The sequence below is a fragment of the Neolamprologus multifasciatus genome, chromosome 6, assembly GCF_963576455.1.
Source record: "Neolamprologus multifasciatus chromosome 6, fNeoMul1.2, whole genome shotgun sequence".
NCBI lineage: Eukaryota > Metazoa > Chordata > Actinopteri > Cichliformes > Cichlidae > Neolamprologus > Neolamprologus multifasciatus.
Window position 1 is genome coordinate 23,594,618 of NC_140444.1, and position 26,657 is coordinate 23,621,274.

General features: G+C 44.3%; 1 protein-coding gene across 6 annotated transcripts in view; it reads right to left on the minus strand.

Moving 5' to 3' along the window:
* Positions 1-3,773: 3,773 nt before the first annotated feature.
* The window catches only part of lef1 (lymphoid enhancer-binding factor 1), a 43,336-nt gene continuing 20,452 nt past the window's right edge, over positions 3,774-26,657 (minus strand). Inside the window, exons 4-11 of one of the 6 annotated variants that reach the window (XM_085161941.1) lie at positions 22,330-22,462; positions 19,378-19,468; positions 18,252-18,371; positions 17,311-17,473; positions 16,344-16,451; positions 14,460-14,499; positions 13,832-13,873; positions 5,308-5,447 (exon numbers count right to left, since the gene is read on the minus strand). In XM_085161941.1, the coding sequence (XP_085018067.1) occupies positions 13,839-13,873; positions 14,460-14,499; positions 16,344-16,451; positions 17,311-17,473; positions 18,252-18,371; positions 19,378-19,468; positions 22,330-22,462 (690 nt within the window). In that variant the 3' untranslated portion in view covers positions 5,308-5,447; positions 13,832-13,838. Of the gene's footprint in view, positions 5,448-13,831; positions 13,874-14,459; positions 14,509-16,343; positions 16,452-17,310; positions 17,474-18,251; positions 18,372-19,377; positions 19,469-22,329; positions 22,463-26,657 lie in introns of all 6 variants that reach the window. The other 5 variants (XM_085161939.1, XM_085161938.1, XM_085161937.1 and 2 more) reach the window with 5 other exon arrangements.

The window sequence follows — 26,657 nt, forward strand, 5'->3', positions numbered from 1 at the left end:
TCGCCTCTGGACGCAATCGGTCTCTATACAGTCCATTCTCTTTTGAGCTGCTTTTAAGCATCTTTCTTGTAGTCGTCGTTCCAACAGTGTGTTTGTTTTAATTCGTAGACCCCGAAAATGGCGCTGCGCTCCCATAATGCATTGCGGCGTGACGTCAACTCCAAAGCCCTATTGAGAACAAGGAGGGACGAAGGGTGGGGCACGTAAATGAGAATGAACAGCTTTGCAGAACTGAGGGAACCTATATAGATGACAACCGGAAGGAGCGTGTTTGGAGGCGTGGTCCCACTCCTGAAATTCCGATACATAATCTCCAATAGTTAAAAGACATGATCATAAAGTGTAACTTTGGACCGTTACCATTTTAGTCTTGGCTACTGGCAAGTGCACTTCTGTGATTCTTTTCTTTTTTTTCCCCCCACTGTCTTAAAAGTTTTACAGACCGCAATCATCAACTTGCATGGCCTTTATGTTGAGGACATCCAGAAGACAAGTTATTGAAATGAGGCTCTTACAGAGTGATAAATATAAGTGGGCACAGTTTTAGATTTTTATGGATGAAGCTGAAGAATATTACTATAACACCTCATTTATGTGAGAACTTGACCCAGTTGGCCATTAATGGTTTTGACCCTGCCAGCGCTATATTGGAAAGTCTGTGTGATATTGGAAAGAATCCAGGCAAGAATATTAGTGCTGCAGATAACATCACAGGGAACTCATTCACAGTAGCAAAATGAATTCTTGTATCTTTCTTTTTTAAATTTAAACCCATTAACCATTTGATACCATTCTCCTCGTTGTTTACCCAGCTCACAGCTATGGAAAATCTTGTTGTTTATGTGGTTCAGGATTTAAAGCAAATTGTTTATGATTCAGAAGGTCGGTGATTCGATCCCCGCCTCCTTAGTTTGTTGCAGAGTCCTTGGGAAAGATGCTGGGGAGTTGCTCTAAAAAGCAGCTTTCTGCCAGTGCAGGGGATCTGACAGATATTCCAGGATGGCGAAATGATTTGTGGGTTTGTAGTGCTGATCTCTTAAACTTAAGGCTAGGTTTGCGGCATAAGTTACCATGGAAATTTATCCCACTAACCACCTTCGCAACCCTGAAAACCCAGTTAATCCTGAAGTTACCTTGCTAAGCACTTAATTCTCATTTATGGTACAGGCTTTAGGTGAAGAAGAAAGTGAAGGAGCAAATATTGATAGTTTAGATTAAATCCACTGCAACATTACGCTATCCAATTTGTATCTGGATGTTTGTTTGCCTGTTTGTTTGTTGTTATTTTTTTACACTTGGAAAACATCACATATGCAAACAAACATATTAGATTTTTTAAAAATTAAAAAGGGGTGGGGGGTATGGTTCTTCTAGTGAATTTAAATAATTCACTTGGTAAATAATTCACTCATCATTTAATTGCTTTGCTAAGAAATTTATTAGTGTTTTATAATACAGCAATTCCCATTCATACCTATAAATGTAAGTACAGTGGAACAGAGTGATAACTGTTTTCAAAGGAGAAATAAATGACAGTGTTTTTGCAAGAAATGGTTATCTACAGTGTATTTTAAAAGAATCGAGGCACAAATTATGCTATCAGAATACAAAGTAAATGTTGGTAAATTCGACCAAAACTTGGGGGCTGTATTACTGCTCCACCACAACCCAAAGGTGCTCTACTGGATTGAGATCTGGTGACTTCATTGTCATGTTGAAGGATCTAGCTTGAGATGATCTGGCCTATCATCATGTTGGAAATGGCCATCCACAGATGGCTATACTAACAGTGTCAGCAGCAACACTCAGGGAGACTCTAGAATCGAATCACTTTACTTCTGTATTTTGATGCTCGGTATGAGCGACGGTAGGGCAACTACATGGTGTGTCTACATGGTTGCTGCCATGTGATTGGCTGATTATAAATGTGCACATTTGTGTTAATAAGCAGTTGAATAGGTGTACCTAACAAAGTGGCCAGTGACTTTGTTATGGTTCAGCTGCCAGACTACACTGGCTACATCTTACACAGTTAACTGTTTTTAGGCTTTTAGTGATTACGTGGGTTTGCTGTCGTTTCCTTATTTTTATTATTCACAAATGTATTTTTATTGTATTCATGTATTCTGTTATTCACATCTTTTGTTTTAATCTTGTAGCTAAGTTTTGAAAAGTGCTGTACAAATAAAAGACTATTTTCACATAAACCTGTGGACGCTTTTCTCCCTTTTAAACTCAAATTAATTGTGAGCACAAAATGAATACTTTGCAGATGCTGTCATAAAGCACTTGACACATTCTCAATCTTTTCCATGTCTTGTTAACCCAACACAAACACAAGGTGGTGCTGTTTCACTTGAAATGGTCCTTGATGAGACTGCAGGGTCACAATTCGGTTCTTTGGATTTAAGACATTTCAAATTAATCAAAGGGATCAATTTGCTTTAAAAATAAATTTTTATCACCATAAGAGTTTTAACAGAAGACTGTTAAATTCGATAACTGTGCAATTTTTACATCTGGAAACTTGTTACTCAACTGTAGTTTTTTTTCTTCCTTAAAGGCTCAGATACTCCAAGATTATATTCTCACAGCAGCACTGCTAGCACTACTACTGTAATATACAGTACTGTTCAAAAGTCTTGTGTCTCATTTCTTTATATTTAGCTTCCAAGAATCTTCTAGCTTGTTTGTTTGATTTTTTTAAGTGGTCTTGAACAATAGTTCAGGCTTTCTGAAGGTCTTTCAAAGTTTTTCTTTGAACATTGGTTGCGTTTTCAGCCATTTTTGATCCAATCTTTGTACTTGATCATTTTCGAAGCAATGTTTTTGTTTGTTTGTTAAGTGACTTAACACTGACTGTTGAGTCATTCAACCATAAATGGCATCTTAAGTCAAGAGGTCCCTGTTATAGTTGGCAAATTACCAATTTAAAATACTATTTTTAGGGACTTAAAGCATCTTTTTATGCTGTTATCAGCAGCTTGCTGGAAAAACACATAATTTGTTACCATTGTTTTTAGTCAGATCTACAAGAAAAAAAAAGGACAAAGTTTGACAAACAAGAAATTGAATTTTTGCACTAACAAGGTGATTTCTTAGCCAGAGAGCTGTTAGCCAAAAACCTGGCATATCACAGCATGGTGTGCAGTCTGTCCTTCAAGGATATGAGGAAGAACAGAAGAAGTGGCAGTGGCAGAAATAAATACATACATACATACATAGATAAATAAAAAACTAGAGCAAATGAACGTCCACTTCCTTAAGAAACAGTTACTGTTACTGTTCGCTGAACCCTCTTCAGAAATGGTCTCAGTGGAAGAGCAGCTATTAGGGGAAACGGGAATAAAAGACTGAGGTATGCCACATTATAAGGTCAGGAAAAAGGAACAGTTCAGCCAGTATTGAAGTATAAAGATGGCCATGCCACATTGACTTTCAAGCTTGTTAGAACTGTACAAACTGTGTTTAATTTATATATTACATTTCCATGTTTCTTTGCACAACTTTCAGTAAGTCTCTAGACCTCTTTCCCCATTTTCATATCACAATACAAAGAAATTAAGGAGTTGTTCAAGACTTTTACACAGCACTGCAATTCTGCATAAATTTAGTCCCAATATTGTTGCTTGTCAGCTTCTTTAAGCTTTTTCTTTAAGTTTCCTCCAACGCACAAGCAAAGCGATGTCATGTTTTATCCGTGTCACACCACCGAGTGTCACTGCTGCCTGCGAGTGCTAAAACTGCACGCTCCAATGACGACACACAGAACGTTACATCTGGCACATCTAGCTCTGGTCTTTCCACCACACAAGTGATCAAATGAGCCAATGGTGCCTTTTTATTGTTTTTCTTTTAAAAAAACAAAACAAAAAAAACATGTTGAAACGGTTCAAATATGACCACTTGGGAAGCAAAGAAAAAAAATGCTATACCAAGATGACAGTGACCTAAAACATGAGACTTTAGAAAAAAAAAGGAATTAATCAAGTAATACTAAAAATAGAGCATTAAAATCAAGATGTTACAGAGATGTTTGCATGGAATAAACAACATGGCTAAAGACCACACTATTAGCTACCAGAGAGAAAAGACAAAAAGGTCCATTGCAATAAAAGACAGACTGTCAAGTGCTGGGGTAAATATATATTTCTGCTTCATATGTCATGTTTTAGAACAATAAAATATAGGCCTCTGAGCTGTCACTCTCGCCTTTGTCCTAATGTTGCCTGCAAAAATACCAAGAAAATTGACATAATCCTGACAGTTTAAAAAGTACACATACTGAGCATTATTTTACATCTGAGCAAGACTCGAGGTCACTATTTGTTACAAATAGTTATCAAAAGAAGCCTTAAGTTTCAATTTTCTGCAAGACGCTTCAACAAGAAAAATGGCTTTCCTGTGTCCAAAGCTTATTTTCATATATACCACTATATATATAAAAAAACAAAACAAAAACCATATTAAACAAAGGGGAAAAATAATCACAGAAATATACACCAAGAAACTGAACAAGGGTTCAGGATACAAATAAAAGGCATTCAAAAATAATATTCAGTCTAAAATGAAAAGCAAATCCAAAATGTTGATCCTTTTTTTGCACCAACTGGTCGTCAGCAACGAACTAGAAATCTTGAGGGCGTTTCTTGGACAAGATGAGATCCCTCCATCTTCCTTAGTGCAGTCTAGAAAGAGGTGTTTGGTCAGTCAGGGATGGAGGGGCGGGGGGTGGTGGCAAACCCCCAAAATGGTCTCAAAACAACAACAACAACAAAAAAAAAAAAAACAACCCAGTGAGAGAAACACAAGGGGCGGGGAAGTAAATTACAGCCTAATGAACTACACAAAGGGGAAAAAGAGGTGGCAAAATAACTTAGAATAACTTAGTAGCAAGTGTTTTGACTGTTACGGGCAGTGCAGGGTGGGGGAGGGGGGCGTTTGTGCACACATCACAATTGCTGCTATTTTTCAGTGCAGTGCCACAGGTTTGCAGTAAAGCCAACATTGAAAAGGAAAACTGACTAAACAAAAATAAAAAATATATATATTAAAATGAAAATAACCACACAGATGTTAACTCGATGCCTTCAGAGTGAGACGGCACGGTTACGTGAGGGTGCTCCTACTATAATCATGATTGTCTCGGTCAGTTCGGTTCAGTGTCTCTACAGCAGGCGCCTTTAGGGAGGAAGTAGAGTCAAACAGTGATTCTGGTGACGGTGGTGGCATGTGATGGTGGCTAAGGAAAGCGGGTAGGGTTAGGCAGGGTATCAACGGGGGGGGGGGGGGGGTTGTGGGGTGCTGTGGGGGTTTCTCTGAGAACTGGAGGCTTCGGTTTTGGAGATTTAAGGGTCTTCATGGGATCTAACAGGCCTCCATCTCTAGCAGAGGGCCTGAAGCTGCTGCCTTTGCTTTGCATGTGGAGAAACTGTTGCGTTTTCCTCCTAGAAGAAAAGGGAATAAAAGAAATGACTGCATCTGTACACGAAAAAAAAACCCCAAAACTGCTGCATTGTGAACACCACATGCCAAAACATGAGTTATATTCACACTATTCATCAAAAACCAGACAAGACAAATCGAGATGACTCAGGGTGACTCCCATGTGTCTCACCATGCAAGCATGCTCCCCTTAGTTCGAGGGGGTGGGAACAAATTATCTGTCATCAGCATCTACATAATCAATCATTTGCTTTCAGTTCGTGGTGTCAAAGCTGGTTGAATGAAACTCTTTGCAGCAGTATGGAGCCTCTGAGCTACAGAGGCCTTATAGGTCAGTGGCAGGATGTGGGCTGGTCTAGCTTTGATCTCCTGTAACGTGGGGGTTGCCTTGACCCAGCTGGCAGTGCTGCGCTCTTCTTTGCTCATTCCTCCTCTCATGCTCCCTCTCTTTCTCTCTCTCTCTCACGCTGAGGTTGAGCGCCCAATTGTGTTTCTTCTGGTTGACATTTATGCTGCCATTGCAGGTGGGCGACGGGAAAACAAGAAAAAGGAAATTCTGGGTCTGTCTGAACACCCACGCTTCTGGTCTTGGGACAACATAAGAGCGCATTCATGGTTCTATAGGTGGTAGACAAGCGTATCCCACATTAGAAAAATGCCAGCAGGTACTATTATTTGATCCCACGCTTGCAGCATATTTGTAATAGCTTCAAAGTGGCATTTATAAGCAAGTGTAGCCTATGACTGACCCCGGTCTACTGTGCCACATCAATCTGTTTTTGGCAATAGGCGAGGAATCACAGGTTTATGCAGAATACAGTACTTAATACATTACTAGATATCTGTGACTGAAGAAGGATTAGTGTATTGTATGGATCATTATTAACTTTTAATGTGTTGCTTCATCTAATTAGCTTCCACCACTGCAAGTCCTTTTGCTACAGTGTGTTTCTTCTACTTTACAGACAGTTAACAGACTCAGAAAGTAGTACCTCTAGTAGCTCAGCTTAAAGAGTGTACTGTGAAGCAAGATTACCAAGTTAGCCAGATACACTGAGCCTAAAGACAGAAGTGGCTCTCTTTAAACCTGGATAAATCACCAAGCTAACTTATGCTAAACACATTACCTGGTCATGAGCAGGTCTGAAAATCAGTTGCATCACGTTATTACTGGTTCTTTTATTAACAGCATGTTTTAGGTGTCATGTAGATTCTCTGCTGAGAGAATGTGTTTCATTGTGCGTGCAATTTGTTTAGCCATAACTTACTTAGAAAACACCAAATGATGTCCCAGCTGTAAAGTTACTGGAATTTGCCCGCATAAATGTTAGTTAGTTTCAGATTTGGTTTTTAATCTGGTGCCAGTGCATAAAGTTGCAGAGCTCCAGAAACGAACAGCTGTGATAAAATACATTAACTCGAGTAAATTTGGTTATTTTGGTTGCTCTGTGTGCTATCATCGTAATCATCTGATAACATCTCCAATCTGAGTAGGGGACACTCATAGGGATCATTTTGTGGTGGGAAAAAAAAAAGCATGGCATGGCATGTGGAACGCCCCCTTTTTTATGTGAGCGAGTATAGAGCCCGAAGCAGAGAACTGGGCTTAACAAAGAAAGCTGAAAACCACTGCCATAAAGCCCATCACCTCTTACTGTGGAAAGAAAGCCTGACTGTGTTGAATTTCCTTTCAGTATACCCCTCTGTTAGGACAACCTATTAAGAGCACTTGTGTACTTTTAAAGACTATACATATTTAGTGCCCGTGTATTGCTAAAGCTGATATTAATCAACCGACCAGATGACAGTGAAGCTGATGACAGCTTGAATATTTATATTTGTGTCCAATCAAAATTATAGCAGAACTTCATCACATAATAACAGTAGTCTTTTCTTCTCAATGTGAATAATCTTGAACATGTGACTTTGGGGAAAATGTATTCCATCTTTAACTGGAGTGTTAGAGATAAAGCTTTGCCAAACATTATATCCTCCTCACATCTCCAGTGTGTTGTGTTATTTACTAGTACTAGTAAAAACCAGTCATGTACAATATTTATGATTTCAAAAGCGACAGGATGTACTCATCACCCCAGCTGTGTCCCTATGAGCTCGGATAAACCTCCACAGGGCCTGCAGTCTTAAGAGGCATGTGAGAACTGTGTCTATCATGTAAACTATGTCGCACAACAGGCACCTGACTCACAGACGCACTATCCTGCACAGGAGACTGCCATAGTTCATGTAGCTATGTTGTTAATTACCCAAACCTGCGTGGTTCAGGCAGAGGTCGACACGAGGGTGTAAAAATGTTGTGCGACTCCACTTCACAAGACCTTCATGAAATGGGCCCCGGTTCCCTGACGAGGGAAAATTGTTTGTCAAGCTGCAAAAGTGTTCTTTTCCCCTCTCGTGATCCAAGCTTGGGCTAACATAACAAAGTTAGCTTCAGTTATTGACAAGCCAAGGAGAGTTATTTTAGACCCAAGCAGCATCAAATAGAATCAGTGATCAAAGTGGAGAGGCATAGACAGAGGTGGATGGATGTCTCCTGCGACTAAAAAGATGGATGTTTTGTGAAGACGGTAGAGAAACGGAAGAGAAACGGTATTAGTTTGCTTCTCCCTTGTGGCAAAGCCGAGTGTGAAGTCAGGCGAGTGCTACTGCTGTTCGCTGCATCTTAACACTTAAAACTGTCTTAAGCACACACAAACACACAAACACGCGTCACCACGCTGACTGCTTCACCACATGTGGATAAAAGAGAACGGGACAGAGGCCACCTTTCCCAAAGAGAGCTGACCCGCGAGCGGCACAGGACAGAAACTGAAAGGAACACATGGCTCAGAGAAAAAGAGAGAGCTCCTGTCGCTTTTATTTACCTCCGCCGCCCTCCCTCTTTTCATCCTAGAATCTCAAAGCGGACCCGCACGCCCGGCCCTGCACCCAGTTTCCTGGGGAGCATTTTTCCTTCCCCCCACCGCAGACATGAAAAGCGCTGGCCTTCCTGCCTGGGGAAGAGTCCTGAGGGGCGGCGGGCGAGAAGAGTGTGTGTGTCTGTGTGTGTGTGAGTCTTTCAAAAAGAGCTAGTGCTAACAGCAGGGGTGTGTGCTTGCGTGGTGGTGGTTGGTTATAGGGGGCACCAGGCCAGTGTTTCACAAGGTCCAGCCGACACAAACACTTGGATTCAGGAGCAACTTGACCCCTCCTCTCTTCTCGCCTCCCTCCGTCTCCTCCTCCGCCTCCGTCCACATTAGTGCTCAGGAATGTTGGCCGGTCTTTTTTGCAGGAAATGAAACGCTCCTCTGTTCAGAGGGTGAGTGAAGGTTTAGTCTCCCCCCTTTCTCTCTCTCTCACTCTCCCCCAATTCCTTTGCCTCTATGTGAGGGAGGGAGGGAGGGAGGAAGGAGTGGGACGAGCCCTTGCCCAGCTTTTGAAGTGTGGGAGGTTAAGATAACTGGCACGGCCTCGCGCCTCAATCGCCGCTTTCACCTCTCGGGCCGAATCAAAGCACCCGCAGCTGGGACCCACACGCCTTATAGCCCCCTGACCTCCATCCCGTCACCCCACCCACCCCTATTCCCTTCAGCTCCCCTCAATCCCAGCACAAAAGCGCTGGGGTTTCTTTTCAGTACCATTAAGGAGGAAAACATTGCTGAATTGCTAAATTACTCTAAAAATAAGTCAAGTGGAGAGTGCAGACTCTACCATGAGAAGAAAGACCCTGTGGTTGGGAGATGTGTCCACTGATGCTACTGAGCAGGAATCACCTTTTTAGACTTTCCTTGTATTGCTCTCTGACAGGGCAAGAAAGTACAGTTGGATGATTTTAGGCTGTAAACAAGCCAGCAGTGCAGGCAGATTACCTAAGCTGCTTTGTTTCTCAGGCCCAGACTTGAGCCTGGTGTGCTGGAGTGTCTCGGCTATGACCTTGGCCTTGTATCGCACAACCAGCATTGGTGGCAGCTTTTCAAAGGAGCCACAGCTCTATAAAAAGTGTCACAGCGATGCTCTTAACAGCAAAAAAAATAAAATGTTGGAAGAAAGGGGAAAAACAGTAATAGACGGCCCATTAGAAGAAACACCTGGAAGAGATGGCAATGAAAGAAAATATCCATTAAAAAAAAGGAGGGGGGAGAGTGAAAACATTGGTTTGTATTGGTTCCACAAGCATTATCAGAAACTAACAGTTTAAAAAGAAATATGAGAAGCGAAAAACGTGCCTGCATAAAATATTGGAGCGTGAGGAAGGGTGGGGTCTGGCTGTGGTCAAATGGGGAATAGGAAGAGGGGGAGTCACCCAAAAGCCCAAACCTCAGGCATGTGTGGGTGAGACTAGGGGGGAGCACAGGAGGGTGTGGGGAGGTGTTGCCCACATCTGAGGAGGCACTGCTGGGGGTGAAGTCTGGCCGTGTGCCCCCACACAGCTCAGTCTGAGCCACTGCAGACCGGGGGATGTCAGGGAGGAGGGTGGTGGTGGTGCGGCACATTCAAAGGACCTGCACAATGACTGTTCCCTCTGCTGTGGTCTCGCTTCAAAGGGCCTCCACCGCCACTTATATTCAGCATCAGGACAGAGGAGTGGAGCAGGAAGAGGTGGAGTAGTGCGAAACGAGGCAATGAAAACGAGTGGAAGAAGAGATGGGATAGTCGTTTAGCCTCCTTTAATAATAAACACGACTTCCTTTTGACGCTCCGTCCTTTGCCTGCCTGCGCTGTGTTACCTGGGGCTCTTTCATTCTGATAACTCACAGATAAGCATCTCACAAGGGGAGGGTTTTATGGAGGTCACATATTTTTTGCCTCTTCCGAGAGGCTGCAATGCGTCGAGGAGCCCCCGGAGGGGGGATGATGGAGGGGGGTGGAGGAGAGGAAGAGAGGAAGTAGAGAAGTCATCACAAAAAAGCCATGAGACTGGACCCTCATGCTGTTACCGCAGCTGGCCAAACCACGACACAATAGGCCCGTGACTCAATCAAAACAAATTCCAGGCCCCAGTCTAAACAACAGGAGAACTACAGCTTCATTTATTCCCATGTGGAGCCTTCTACTCCGTCCCCTATCCCACCCCACCTGAACCCCCCAAGAGAAAAGAAAAAGGTGCTGAAATAAGGCTGCCAAGCCAGGGTAAGACAACTATGTCAGTGTGAAAGATTTTTTACTTCTGAGCGAAAACCACACACTCAACTGAGGCTTCACATGCTAAGTGCTGAGAGAGTAGTTTTACTTCACAGTGTATGCTTTGTGGAGGTGGGGGGTAGAGGGAGGGAGACATTTCCGATTCCATTTCCTACCTAAAGTAACATTAGCTGGGGCGTCACTCTGATTTAAAATCTCTCCTCCACCTCCTACCCATAACTATCCCCCCACCAGTTTTTTTTTTTTTTTTTTGGTACAGTTTTAAAAACATCCTCTGATCTCCCGCGTGCTGCTCAGAGCGAGACCCACAGTCAGTTTCGCAATCCGGATTCCTTCCCCAATTATCCCAGGTCACTAATAAGGCTGGGTGTGGAGGCACTGGGCTGTGCCGCAGTGGCCTAGAGGCTCGCTGCCAAATTGAAATGACTCTGGAAATGGAGGCAGACGCTGAATCTTGCCTAATTGCAGCCTGAGTGTGTGGCTGGCTGCTCAGATTTTGTACATTTTGTAGAGAGTGATGAGAGTCTGAGAGAGGGAGAAGATGAGAGGCGACAAATAAAGACAGAGGGGAGGGGGGGCAGAAAATGAGGAATGGAAACTGAAGGATGAGTGGCGGTTGACTGAGATTGGGTAAACTCTGAACTCTGGAGAACGGGGTCTGCTGGGGGATTTTCTTCTGGGCCTTTTCTAGCCCTCTCTCTCCCCTAACGCGCTCGCTCCCTCCTCGCTCATCAAAGTCTTTTGACAGCTGACTTCTGGCTGCAGACATCAGAGGGAGCAGAGCTGGGGCACGACTGAGACAGACAAGAGGAGATGAGCGAGAGTGGCCACCAAAGCTCCTGCTTGAACAACACTTTCTTTTATGCTTCTGGAGCAGGGCGTGTGGTTCCAAATGACCTTTGATACACTCTGCAGATGTTCATAATGCATATCCAGGACCACCTGATTTACAAAATAAAAATATACCACCTCGTGCCTAGTTTGTGGCAACTCCCAAACAAACAAAAACTGTGAACTTGTATGCAGCTTTACAGCGACTCTGGGGGCCCTTGTTAGCCAGATTAAAAAGCCACCTTTGTTAGGAGTGTCTCCCCCATGTGAAAAAAATGTGCAGTGGCTGAAACGGGAGAAAGCCTTGGGGGCATGTAGGGGTCTCAGCCAGATAACAATCTCAAAAGCTGTGAATCAGAGGGCTTAGTCAGACAAAAGGCTAACAGCACGAGAGGAAGCAAGATGGACAGAACCAAAATAAAGAGGTGCAGAAATAGCAAAGGGGAGTTTTAAAAAAGTGCAAAAAGAGTAATTTCCACTTAGTGTAAAGAAAGGGGTGTGAGGGAAGGAGCGGCGAGAGAGACAGGCGGAAACTCTAATTTCACAATGTCAGAGTAATGACTTCTCTAAGAGCTACTGTACTGTGGTGAGAGCCAGCTGTGTGGTGGAACCACTGTTTGACATGCTAAAGATAACAAAGGGAACAGACATCACGCCATAAAATGCTGCTCTGAGGCTCAACTCCTGGCTTGCCAGGCCTTTAAAAAAGGCCATTTAATATGAAAATGCACAAAGTCAGTGCAGCACGTCACCACAATATTTTTCATCACAACCGTCCAAATGTTGAACCTCCGTACAATAGAGGTGTTCACAACAGAGTCCCCAAAATTAACTCGTTAACAGATTTCTTTGCAGATTCTGCATAACGGGGGAGAGACAGATGGGTTAGAGGCATGGACAGATGAAAAGGAATAGACAAACGAGTTCATTTAAAGATGCTTTTTGGCGTCTACAGCAAGCTAACCTCAATCCTGCTCTTTGGGATCTGCATAAATTGAGGGCTTGGGGAGTTGTGGCAGTATCCTTGGTATTATGCATATTAGTTTAAGGCTGTCACTGAGAATCAGCAAGGGTGTCCATCCCGCTGTGGCTAGGCACTGCTAATTATTGGATCAGAGATAAAGTGCTTTTTAGCGCTTGTGCTCTCTGTTCTTTGAAAACTGGCTGTGGTCACCAAAAAAGGAGAGAGACAGAGAAAGAAAAGAAAAGCCCAATTTTGGGTTCGCAGAGCCACTGGGTCAGGAATCGATCAAGTGGAAAACCTTTGTGTGGTTAGGGGTGATTTTGACGTAAGACCAGATTTGTCACATCTGCCCGGCTTTTTTTGCTGCCAAAAGGAAGCGGAATAACAGGATGCTACCAGACTCTCAGGGAGGGAGAGACAGGGAAGGAGAGGAGCGACTCAAGGAGAGTCAGGAAGATCGAGAGGGGGGAATAGAGTTGCCTTTACCACATACTGGGACTAGTAATCCTCCTCTTAAGAAAAAGAAAAAAAGAAGAAAAAAGGACAGGTGACAATTCAGTGAGGCCTTTCTTGACATTTGGTGTGGATCGATATCTCTCTACGTATTGGTAACGTGTTGAAAAAGCAAGGGAGCAAGAGACTACATTGTGCCTTTGTTATGAGAGCATTATAGACACCCTGAAAGCCCAGATACCATGAAATCTTATTAAAGGTATAGCATCTCATTAAGTTCCTGCCAGACGAGCTGCTGGATCCTGCCCTGCTTTACAAAGACGCAGAGAAAGACAACACATGTAGCCCATATGGGGCTGAGCTGATATCTTAGCCTCCACCAGAGCAAAAAAAAAAAAAAGTTTCAGATGTATTATTTATGCCATGTTTAGAAAACACTGAGTTCATGAGCTGCATGATTTATTAAGCAATATTTTTACTTTATTTGGACACTTTTACCCCCGAATAGCATACGAGTTCTCATCCAACCAGCTCCAACACAAAGACACTGAACTGACCAGTACATACATACGCTTGCATGCAGAAGATTCAATGTATATTGTGTTGAGGCCATTGAGCAAACCACACACACACACACACACACACACACACACACACACACACACACACACACACACACACACACACACACACACACACACACACACACACACACACACACACACACACACACACACACACACACACACACACACACACACACACACACACACACACACACACACACACACACCCCCTCTTCAGGCCTTAACACAGCTGACACAATGACTATGGCAAGGTTAGGGTGGACCTTTTTAGGATTAGTCTGTGAGCACATACTCTCTCAAAGTCAGTGTTTAGCAGTTTTTTTAAAGAACGAAATGAAGGATAAAGAAAAAGCTTGACATATATCAAACTGGACCAGACAGGGAGGGCATAGAGGTCGGGGGGTTGTCTTACCATATTCTCAGATGTACGCCGTTTTCATTCTCTGGCCTGTACCTGCAGAAAATTGCATCTTTTTTAAAAAAGAGGGTATCCGGACGGCAAAAGATCATAACCGTCCATCTGGCCTATACAGTTGTACAGACCAAAAGGAAGTACTGACATTTTACTTAAGAAGTAATGCTCAGTGGATTACAGTTGCAGTGCTAAGGAAGAGGCTCAGAAGCGCAGCTAAACAAGGTCAGCAGAAAGACACACTGTAGAGCAGCAGGCAAACAAATAATGCAAAGCCCAGAAATCCGTAAGCAGTCGTATAGAATGGACAGACTAATCCCAAAGTAGGTGTAATATGAGAAGACAGGGATAGAGACATATAAATGAAGGGGTGTACACAAGTCAAATCTGAGGCTAGACTGAGCATAGTGAGTGGGTTAGTTTGGTTAGTCTGATTCTACTAGCTGTCAGTCAATGAGAGGTTAGTGGTTTGTTTCACAGGGCGAACATTACTGCAAATGCAGCAATTTGCTGTAAAACACGACCCCACAGAAAGATGGTGGAAGTGATTCCCAACTGCACAATGAAACCAACAAACAACGGCGTTTCCCAAATGAGCGAGGAGGCAGGAGTTGGAAGCGTCTCTTACCTGTGGCCGATTCCTGCATCTTCTCCCTCTTCCGCTTCTTCTTCTTTCCCTAAAAAATATACAGAGGAACGCATAAAGTGTGGCTCCAGCACTCACGCTCACTAGACCACTCTTGATATCCTTCTGCTGACTGCCATGTTCACTCATCCCCTGCTGGGCATCCAACCAGCATCAACCCAGACTCTGGACTCCACCACAAACTGCGACACTGAGGGACGGGCCGATGGAGAGCCTGAGTGTGCTCTACCTCCTCTCGACCGCTTTTCCATAGTTTTCAGGCCTGTTGAAGTGTGGCCATTCCCGGCCGAGTGAAAGTTCTGCTGTTTTGACAGCTCCGTGTCTAGCTTTGAAGTCGTCCCCCCCCCCCCCCCTCGTATTTTTTAAATGACAAACATTAACATGAAGTGCAATTAAAAACGCTCACTGCAATTAGGCTGTGAAGAGTGGCACTCGTTTTTCCAGTGAGGTGGTGGGAGTGCGTAAGGATTTTTTAGCTTATGCTAAATCCCCAGGGGGGAGACTATAGGTATAGATAGCAGTGTAGAGTCGTTCTAGTCAAATATGAGCAGCACTTTGGTTTCCTGCTGCAAAGTCTGCTAATCCACTTATTCATGAGCTAATCTGCCTTCTACTGCCGCGGCAGACAGGGAAGAAGAGAAGCTGAGTGAGTGTGGGTGAGAGAAAGGGTGGGGAGAGATAGGAGGGGGTGCACGGCAAAACTATGAATGATACACGATTTTTCCACGCCAGTGTGTTACCTATTTTGGGTGTTTCCAGGCACGATGCTCTGTCTGTAATACTGTGATTGTGGGAGCGGTCACAGAATAACTAATTCCTCAAGGATACACCATCTACTTTGCACTACCCATTATCGTTACCTTCGTCGTGTGCCACATAGAAAGCCATTCCTCTAACCCCCTTCTAAACATCAAAACTACTGAGAAAACAGGAAATTCAACAGGATCCGGCCCAAATGTCACCAATGCAGCGATGATGCGCATCTTTAACTCTGCTGTGCTTCACTGGGAGCAGAGCTATGAACAATCCCCCGCCCCACACACACACACCCCACCTCAGCGAGGCATTTTGGCAGTGGAGCCGTGGAGGCAGAAGGAGGAGGGATGCTGTCGGTGTCCGAGGGGAGGCAGATAAACACCACAAAGCACTTTGGTGGTGGAGTGAATGTGAGTGCTGGAGCCACACTTTTAAATAAAGGCTGGTGCTCTCTCTCTCTCTCTCTCTCCCAAACACACACACTCACAAAGATTCATACACGTCACACGTCACTCGATAACACATTTGGACTCTCATCCAGCAGCACGTAAGTACACATAAATGCTGTAACAATAAACACAGGCTTCATCCTAAAAATCCAGCTGAACCGCCCAGATTCACAAACAAAAAAACAAAACAAAAAATAAAACAAACAAAAAAACGGGCAGCTGGGGGAGCAGAGGTTGCTACTGCTGAACGCCGCATGTATAATCCAGCCTCCTCGACTCAGTCTAACAGTTGCTTTCTACATCCGAAGCCGATATGGAACATCAAAGAGCGCAGTAACCATTACCAGGCAATTTTCACTCACAATGGCAATAATAGTGTCCGTGATACTACAATCCATTTTAGTGTGGATGGCACTATAACAGTGAATCACAGTGTTATGAATTACACATTAGGCTGAAACAAAGGGTCTACAAATGGACCCCATTAGCATGGAGGAGGACTGGTGCAAATTAGTGTGTTGGTGTGTGTGTGTGTGTCATTCCTGTGTGGCATTTTAAGAACAAGTCATGCAACGCTGACATAAACAAACATGAATCAACACAAACACATTCACACACGCACGCATGCGCACCTCTGTCAGTCTGTTCTGTTGATACTCACATAGTTGTCTCGAGCGGACCAGCCTGGGTAGAGCTGCATGTGGAGCTGCCGTTCCTTGCGGGCTAACTCGTAATACTTAGCTTGCTCTTCTCGAGATAAAGCATGCCACTGTTTCAGTACAAAGGAGATTAAGGGGGAGGAAAAAAAATAGCATACAGTCAATTACTGGCATGCACTTGCATGTTCTCTGCGTAGAGGCGTGCGCTGGTGTTTTGGTATAGAAGGGGGGAAAAAACTTTTCAACTTCCACATGTGTATAAAAGAAAAAAAAAGCGAGGGGGATGAAAGACACAAAGAAGAAGGGGGGGGGGACATGATGAAGAGATTAACATGCGCAAGAGTGAGAGAAAGAGAGAAAAAAGTAGGGGAGAGGGGGTGGAGACAAGAAAGGGAAGGGGGGGGGACTTTGATTTCTTATGAAAACACTGCTTCCAATTTAGCAGTGCTTTTTATTCAAACTATGTCAGCAAGCAATTACCCTACGCAGACCACAAACTAGGCTTTGCTGTGGCTGGCTGCCTCAACCGCCAGGCCTATTCGTTAAGGCTTTTAACATGGCTCTGTGGTTCCATTCTTTTCCCAATCCTCAAAAGGAACAAATTTTGTCATTTCCAACCGTGCCATTATACAGGCATATTTTATTAAAGCCAATCTGATTAAATGTCAGTTAGACAGGCAGCCTGTGTCTGTGCTGTTGAAAGACAGAGAGAGGTGGGTGTGGGGCTTTAGGGGGAAAGGGGAAGTAATTGGCTTGAGCATCATCAGGGCAATAATCACAACCAGTTTATAAAGACTGCTAATAAAGGGGAGAAATCGTTGCACTTTTTCAGCTAATCGAGCAGCCTCCTCAGAGAACATGACATAAACTATGATCTCACCGCGATTCGACTCAATCAGCAAAGATAAACTCGGGGGAAAAAAAGAAAGAAAGCTAGAGATCGGCATATAGGCATACTGCGCGACCCACCCTTCGTCCCAGGATCTGATTGATGGCGGCGCTCTCCTTCAGCGTGCACTCGGCAACCACGTTCGCACGCATTTCTTTCATGTAGAGCATGAAGGCGTTTAGCGGCTTTTTGATGTGCGGTCTTTTGGGCTCCTGCTCCTTTCTCTGTTCGTGCTGCGGCTTCCTGTAGAGAAACGGAATACGACAACAAAGTGGAGGAGGTGAGAAAGAGAAAACACTGAAAAAGTTAGAAAATAAGCAAAATAAATACAAGTCCAAAGCAACGGGAGAAGGAAATTATGGTGCCGCCGTGGTGACAAAAGCAGCGAGGGTCTGGCTGCACTCAACCAATGGCAAGGCAGCGTGAGAGGGGCTGCCACGCCATGGGCCCCGGCCTCTTTAATCATGTGCAGTTGTATAGTTGCAGCCCTTCATGCAGAGAGATTACTTCACCAGTAATGGCAACCAAACTTTCTTGTCTGTAGCACACTGGTGAATACTTAAAACCAAATGCTCTCGCGCTAAAAGAAAACACTGCTCGCCTTACTTTCTAACAACCTTTTTGATACCAGTACAGTCTTGGTAGGAAGATGTCCATGAATAATGGAAATATCAGTGATAACCACTTCAGGGCTCTCACAGCACTTCCCACTGCACACGCTGAGGATGTGAATTCTTAGCACTAATCTAGGACCTGTATCTGTTGTCAGCTAAGAGTGTTGTGATCCCAGAGGCCAAATGAAGCATAGGCCTGTTATCAGCAGAGCGTGGGCCCTCGCCATTTATCTGCTCACATCAAGAGAAAGAGAACAAGGCGCTGGGAGAGGGTTTGCTGAGCATCGCCCTCCTATAGCGAGTGGAGGAGAACACAAATACCTGGAAGTTTGTTGTGTCAAAAAGTGCTGATAGAGGAGTGACAGCACGAGCTTTAAGGCAATATTTTTTGTGTTTGCAGGACTCACATGTGCATGATGTCACCGTCATGAGGTGGCTCCTGTTTGACCTGTGGGTTGACAATGGCCGGGTGAGGGATTCCTGTGGCGTGAGGACCTGGGGGACCTGGCACCATGTGGTGCGGGAACCTGCAATAACAGGACATTTTGATTATTAAAGACTAAGAAGAGGATCAGAGGAGTGGAAAATATCTTCCAAATGGCATTAAAGTGAGAAAAAAAAAAGACTGTCTCTTTCACCGTGTTTTTACGCTTGTCATATTTCAGAATTTGTGATTAGATCTCACTTTTTAACTTTTCTATCAATAGTTCATAATATTGTTAGATTTTAACAACATGGTTATAGCTTCTCTTTAATGAATGAATAAAAAAAATTAAAGTGAAGTGTCAAACAACATGGTTCTAAAGTGCAAATGCACCACTCCCTCAGTCTAACAGACTTGTTGCTAGGTATAGACTCTGCCTAGGAAACCAAAAATCAGTGGGTGTAGAAAAACAGGAATTTGTTTTTAAATAAAACAGCCGCCTGTCCTTAGCCTAACTCCTTAAATCAAAAGTGGGTTAGTCAGATTTACAAGGGCATGAGGAGGAAAGGTGGTGGAGACTTCTGGTCATATGTGATCAAGTGTCCTGCTCGTGGACGTTACATCTGTCTTCACTCAGTGTTTGCCCTAAAGCCAGCAGAGTAAGAGATAGTGGGGAAAGTGAGAGAGGTATGTTTGGGGGATAGAAAAAAAAAAAGCACAGGAAGTAACAAGGATGCAGTGGAACAGGGCTAAAGAAAAGCACTTGAAGTAAGTCTCAGAAAGAAAGAAAGAGAGAGAAGCGCTTCCAGAAAGCTTTGATAATGGTTAAGCAGCCATATGGCTATGCAGGGGCACGAATGCGGCGATGTGTTTGACATGTGCTGGGCACACAGTCGAGTGGTGTGGCTGTGGCCACAGCAGCGCAGCACAAACCACCGGAGGCGGACCTCCCAGAGGAAGCTGCTGTTCCAGGCCAGTACTTCTCTATTCAGTACACAAAGCCGGTACAGTGTCACTGTCCATAAGATGTAAAAACGCTGCATAGTTTCTGGTCCCTTTTTGCATGAATCAGTCGTGCAGGCTTTTTCTTTAATCTGCCTGTGACTCACCATCCCAGCTGTGATGTGAGCTGCCCCACTCCTCCAGGAGACAAGGAGTAGAAGTTGGGCATGTCTGGTCCGGGGTGATGCCTGGGCATTCCTGGACAAACAAAAGAGAAAGAAAAAAAAACAACACACAACTATTAGATAGGCAGAATGCAGATAAGGAGGAAACAGCGCAAGCAGCAGGTTAGCAAAAAAAATAAAAATATCCCTTACGGACATATTTTAGCGATTATATATATAAAATCGCTAAAATATGTCCATAAGGGATATTTTTCAAGGAACCTAAAGTTAGGATTATCATCGGGTTTGCATATTCCTCAGTCATACATTCTGGTTAAAGTCATGAACTGCCAGTTTCGGAACAGGGCGCACACCAGGGCATCAGCATGGCTTCTTGACCTCACATTATCAACCCGTGAAAGGGGGGGATAATATTTTCCCCGCTTAAGCTCGACTCCTTCCAGTGTGTTTCAGCATCTTTAAGCTGGATAATTGAGGCTTCATCTTTATGACAGAGGCTGTGGCTCTCCCTGTAGACACAGGATTGACACCAACTAGCTGTCTGTGGATCTCCAGGACTAAGCTCCTCTATCTCCAGCTCGCCTGCTCTTGCTGGGCTTCAAGGTCAAGGGGTATCTTTCTGTGAGAAGACTTAGTGAGAAATGGGCTGCGGGGCGACGAACGTTTAACATCTGTAAGGTCTCATGTTTTTTTGTCTTAACACACATTTTTTCCCCCTTCTTATTTCACAGTTGTGCAAGTAACAATAAAAGTCTGAAGATATCAGCAAATACTGTTTATACACAGGCAACTGGAATGTGCCTACATGTGTGCTCACGCAGACACACACACAAAGAAAAGAGGGCAAATGCCTCCAGATTAACACCATCTTCTAATCCCAGCTGGAGCCAGCCTTTTCTCCCTGCCTCTATCTTTTCTCTTCCTCCTTCTCTCTCTCTCCAGGCTGGGGTCTGAAGGGGGCCTCCCTCCTCAGAGAGGCTGGCCGAGTGGGAGGCTTATATCTCCAAAGCCAGTGTAGCAACGCTGGATTCATAGCACGGATAGCGCTACTCCCCTGCCTACTAATCCACCACCTAACACTCCTTTAGGGCTCTCCTGAGGGCAGAAGAGAAGCAGGCGATGGCTGAAGCAGCAGGGGAAGAAGAGAGCGCCCCGGCGTGTTAACCTTGTCACTCACACCCCTAAGGTGCCTAATTACTCGCTCCCCCCTTTTCAGTTCCCGTTGACATCCCGACAAAGCTTCACGCTCCCGTTTCCACTCTGAACATGTGACACCGATGTGACTGTCACCATAAAAAACAAAACAAACAAACAAACAAAAAAGAGGATTAAAAAAGTATTCACTAATCAAATTCATGTTATATGTCGTTACCCCCCCCCCACCCCACCCCAGACACACCTCCCACTACCCTCCCCTCCGCTCGACCTTCCATCCCTCATTGCAGGCCTTGTGCATATTAGGGCTCATAATGAGAAAATCCATGATTGTTTTTCATAATTAACGAGCAGATCAAAGTCTGAGCCCACTAAGGAGTGCAGAGCGGCAAATGGTCGATGTGTGTGTGTGAGAGAGAGAGAGACAGAGAGAGAGAGAGAGGAAGAAAAAAAGAGAATAAGAGAGATTTCGTTTTAAGCATTTTGGCTTAGCTCTTCTGATATCCACACACATGAATATGCCTAGGGAAATCATTTGCTGCTAATTCTGCAACCGGATCGCTTGGACATGGATTTCTGTTGGGCTGCGGGTGCAAAAAGATCAAATAGTACGAAAAAAAAAAAAAAGAAGGAGAAGAAGGACCTCCAGGGCTCCTTTCAGCTCTTGATTGTCAGAGACCCAACGTGAACAGTGAAACGGGTGCAAAGCGTTTTTCCTCAGACTGTACAACGTGACAACACAACTGTTAAATCTTCCGTGGCTTCGTTATTTCCTTCTGCTACCTGTTTATCCTCTCCTGCCTCGAGAAAACATGTCAGACGTGTGATTTTTCTGACATATGTGGAGCACTGTTTCGTTAAATGTCCCCACTCCCTTCATCTCTGCTACTCTGTGTACTCCTGTGCTCATTTCCACATTGTTATTTATAGCTGGTCCCTCAGAACCTCCGAGCCTCAACATCATCATCATCGTCATCATCATCATCGCCCACATCTTGTCTGATCCCTCCTCCTCTTTTTTTTCAACTGCCAGCCGCAGGAGAAGAAAGCAGAGAAAAGAGACAAGGTGCGGGACAAAACTGCGGATGGGCCACGTCTTTTTTTGTTTCCTTTCTTCCTTGCATTAGCGAGAAGCTGCCAAAGTCTCCAGCTGTGCAGGGCTGAGGAGCTCGCTCCCAAACGGCTCAGGAGCTCCTCCGCAGCTGTCAGAGCTGCAGCTTGATGTTATAACTGAGAGGCAAAGAGTGCAGAGGGAGAGGGCAGCAGAGCTCAGCGTGCCATCCCACAGGCTGCTTCAAATGAGCTCACACTTTGAGATGATAGGAAGGATGACTGTACTGCGACACTTTTCCCCCCCTCTCTCTCCTGATTCCCGTCTATCCAGACATTTATGCAAAAAAAAAACCAAACAAAACTAAATGCAGTCAGGGTTCATCGAAGCCTCCATATCCAGCTGCCATGTGATCACCTGGAAGCGAATACGGTGCAAAAATCCATTTCAATGTCACATTTTATTGCATTAAGAAGTACTGGTGACCTATAATGTGTCTGTGACGACTTTCTTTATTGTATCCTTCTACAGTTTTCACTCTTTCAGTCAGTAAAAGCTTGCTGACAACAAAGTGTTCAGTGCCACAGCAAACCCCGTTTTTTGTGTTCACTTTTACATAGATATATATAAAGAAATAACCCCTTTTAGTTCCACACAGTGTGATAAAAGGATTTCAAATGTGGGATAAGAACAGCAGATACTGCTGTGGCATTTCTTTGGTGTCTTACCTTGTTTGTTGTTGGCATCCTGGGGGTGATGGCCAGAATGGGACACTGGAGCAAAGTGTTCGTCACTGTACGTGATCAGGGGGGTGAGCGGGTGGACTGCATGAGACGGCTGCACCACGGGGACTTTGTTGGACTGTGGAGAAAAATGCAAGAAGATTTACTTTTTTATTTTTTAAATGCTGTGAAAAGCCGATGCCTTTTGTGTTATTCCATCTGAAAAAGGGGCCCTGATCCCTCACACATGATTCATAGAGTACAGGTGGTCTGCTCTGCAGCAGCACAGTGCCTTCTTGACTTTCATTGTATGGTCAAGAAGTTACTATAAACATATATTTTTAAAAAACATTTCTTGAATGTCTTCTCTCTTTACTAGGCTGGGCACAGCAGCTCAAAACTTTGTTTAGCCTAGGTCAGCAGGTTTGAAAATCCCCACATCCCCCGAAGGAGAAAAAAAAAAGAAAAAGAAACAAGTCAAAAGAGGTGCGCGAGCATGTCTGAGACAGAAAAGGGGAGAAAGATGCAAACAGAGGTGGAGCGAATAGAAGCGAGCAAGCAATAGAGCAAAGGGAAGGGAGAGAAAAGAGAGACTTGCAGGGTAGAGTCAGAGCAGAGGTCTTAGGCGGGAGATCAAAGGCAGTCATTAGCTGGTGAATAAGGGGAGTTCATTACAGACCAAGAGCCGGGGGAAGAAGAGATGAGGGATGGAGGAGGAGGAGAAAGGTGGGTGGGGTGGGGTGCGGGTGGGGGTTCTGGCTATGGGGAGAGAGCGTGAGTGAGACAGATGTCTGCAGCGGTACTTAATGCAGGGGTAATCACGTCAACAGTGGCCTGGCCACAGACCCCTCATCCCAGGCTGAGTCAGAAAGACGGAGAGCAAGAGAAAGAGAGAGAGCTTCCTCTGGAAAACTAAAATAGATCGAACCAGGCCCGAAAAACCCCCAACCCCCAGCCAACAGTGCTTACATGCTTCAGCTGCACTGAACACATGGTAATGCTTAGCCATGCTAAATCTACTATTTACAGTCTGAGCCCAGAGCTGAGCTGAAGTCAAAATATCACCTCCACAGGATATATGGCTAATCGGGAGAGACGGCGGTGCACCGATGGGTGAGACGCCACTTACACCGAGCGGCTCCCAATGAGCTCTCCCGAGTTTTTAGGAAACTGTAATCGATTTTATTCCCAGAAACAGTCACATGATTAGCAGCGTTGTTAAAGATACCCATCTAAATTTAGGATAAGAATCGAATTATGACAGGATGATAATAATAAATGGACTGTTCTTTATTAGCCCTCGCTTTGTTGTCTAGTGACATGTGTGCCAAGGTGACATTCCTGCAGTGCTAAGTGGTGACTGGTGCCCCGCCTCGCCCACTTACACACACACAGAAAAACTCCTCGGACACAGGGGTGGCTGGAATGTCTGAGTTTTTCTGAACCTCTCGCAGACTGGCACCAGCTTCAACTTAAGAACCCCCTCCGTCCTCCCTCCATCTCACCACCTTCTGGGAATGTCCTCAAAGAGCAGTACGTGTAGTATGTGTGTGCACGTGTCCAGCTGCATGAACCATCATTCTCATCAGGGTCCCAAATCATGCCGGGAATCTCATCTTCTCAGGCCAATTCAGTTCCCGGTTTGGAGATGGGGCTGTTACGGCACCATAAAGCACAGGTTACACTGCACATGTGGTAAAGTTTGTTCTTACACAAAAGAAGCCCTGCCTGAAAACTAAGCCAAGGATGTAGAGGTGTAATTTTCTCACACCAGCCCAGGTGTGTTGCATTCCCTGGTCAACAAAGAGCCAAAGGTTAGTGTCCAGCCTCATCCTTAAGAAGGTTAGGCCTATTAGCAAGGCTGCTAAGCCTAAAAAGAGGGGACTAACTAGGCCTACAGTGGCTGAGACATGCCTCCACCAGGGGCTAAATGACAGTATTCTCACACATATTATTTTACGCCTCTCCACTCCCATTTGTTACGGTGTGGGAATGAGATAAGAACCTGGAATGCTATCGTTAAAACCTGCTATGCTCCCCAATATCGAAAGAAAAGCCAGCTGGAAACAAAAAAAAAAAAAAAAAAGTTCTCATGTTTGTGTGTACACATAGAACTAAAATAAAATAAAATAAAAACATTTAAAACAATATTTTAAAGCAGGGCGACTAACTTCTTAGCACCTAAGAAAGCTTGAGTTTAATGCCACAGTGGAGAAGCCCTCTTTTGTGCTCTTCCCAGTTACAGCTGTCAAATCCCATTTTTCTCAACTTCTTAATAAACTGCTTCCATTGTGGGGGGAAAAAAAAGATCCACCAGGGAAAAACCTGCAGGCCTATGTGACCAATAGCAAATTTATGCCGGTTTAGGGTGCACACTTTACGCAAATTGCATTGCCTAACTGTAGTTTACTTTCGAAAAGGAAAGGAAATAAATTGTCCGTCAGGCTTTCAACAGCTTCATTATACTCTAGATATACATAAAATTTGATTGTGCAAACCGTATCAGGGTCAAGCCAAATCCTGGTTTAGATGTTTTTTTATTTGATTACATGCAAAGAGGTATTGCTGGGGCAACCAGCAATACCTCTGGTGGTTTTACCACCATAATTAAAAAAAAAAATAAAAAAAAAAATTAAAAACTGACACCATTAACAATTTCCTGAAAAAAGGAGCTGGAGACACCCAACTCCTGACAACAGCCATGAGGGTCATGCCATGTCCTAATCTGATTCCTTCTCATACCCTTCATGAAGCCCTACTGGCTGCAGCAGTAGCGACACTGTTGCAATGGAGGGCATCCATATTGGAGGTCCCCTTTATTGTACAGGAGAAATAATAGGCTTAAGATCTTTCTATTCATATTTTTCAGGCAGAGTGAAAGAAGAGAGGCGGCGAGGATTGAAAAGAAAAACGTTCCATTTGGAATTTCATATCCAGGCTTGGCCGGCCCTTTAAAAAAAAAAAAAAAAAAACCCCTTCAGATGTGGTTTTAAGAGAAATTCATTGTGCGGAACTGGAGCTGGCAGGAAGCCCTCCATGGAGGAGACACTCCAGTGTGTTTCAGCAAGGGGAGCCAGTGACTTGGCGTGCCGTCTGAAATTGGGGGTGGGGAAGAAAAATGGGACGTTTCACTTTTTTGTTTTTGTTGGGGTTGTTTTTTTGTCCCCCACCCTCCTGCCTTGATTTTTCTGACGACACGCCGACGTCTGTGATCTTGTATTCTGTCATATTCCACCAACATCGTGTCACAGTCGGTAAAACAAGAATTTGCACGTTTATACATGTGTCTACGTGGTGTACGGAACAGCCATCCCTGCAATATTGCCTTTTTAAAGCATCTCTCTCCCCTCACAGCACAGCTTTTGTACTCCACTCAATTATACCACTTCTGCAGAGTGGAGTGGAAAAAAGGGAAAGCGGGAATTTTATAATAATCACTTCCCACTTCTGTAATTTATATGCAATGAGGACTCTCTGCGCCCGCAGCTACAATCAAGTGTGTAGAAACCATGTGAGGTGTTTCACAAACAGCTGGGGAGATGTCAGCTCAAACGGCGGCTATGGATTCTCATGCTGCTAAGTCTATTCGCTGAGAAGCCCTCCTCACCACAAAACCCAACCTCACCTCGCAGGATTTTCTGCACTCTGGAGGGAAAGGGTTTGCAGGTGAGGGCCGAGGATGTGAATGAAACAAAGAGAAAATGCAACATGGGACTGGCCTGTAATTATAAGACCCATCAGCAAAGATTTGCAGGAAAATCTTCACTTAAAAAGTTTTTAAAAGAAGAACATATGATTCTCAGCATAAGTGAATCACAGGTCCTCCACACCCTCCTTTGACTGTTTAAGTACATCTTTAGCTACTGTTTCCATTGATAATGGGCTCAAAGAAGAAGACGAGATTACAGACACAAAGGCTCTGTAAATGTCAGTAGTTGGGAGTATGAAGCGAGGGTGTGTCCACTACTGAAATCCTACAGAGTCGCCCTCATAACCAGGTGTTCACTCTCAGGTGTGTTTGTGCGCAAGCTGTGCAACCTTTACCCAACAAAAGTGAGCAAACATTCTCCTGTAGTAGCTTTACAGCATGGGAATGAAAAGGCACTGTACCTCCCCCTTGTACCAAAAAAAGGAAAGAAAAAAAATCAGCAGAGACCAACCTGAGGAAGCTTAAGTAAATAACCAATTACCATTCGCAGAGCAGGTTGAACCCCACCAGCTTTGAGAGGACTGCTAAAAATGGGATGTTTTATTGGCAGGATGGCCCCTTGGCCAGGGGGCTTAATGTAACGAAACCCAATTAATGGAGAAGAAAGCTGGGCCGGCGGCAAGTG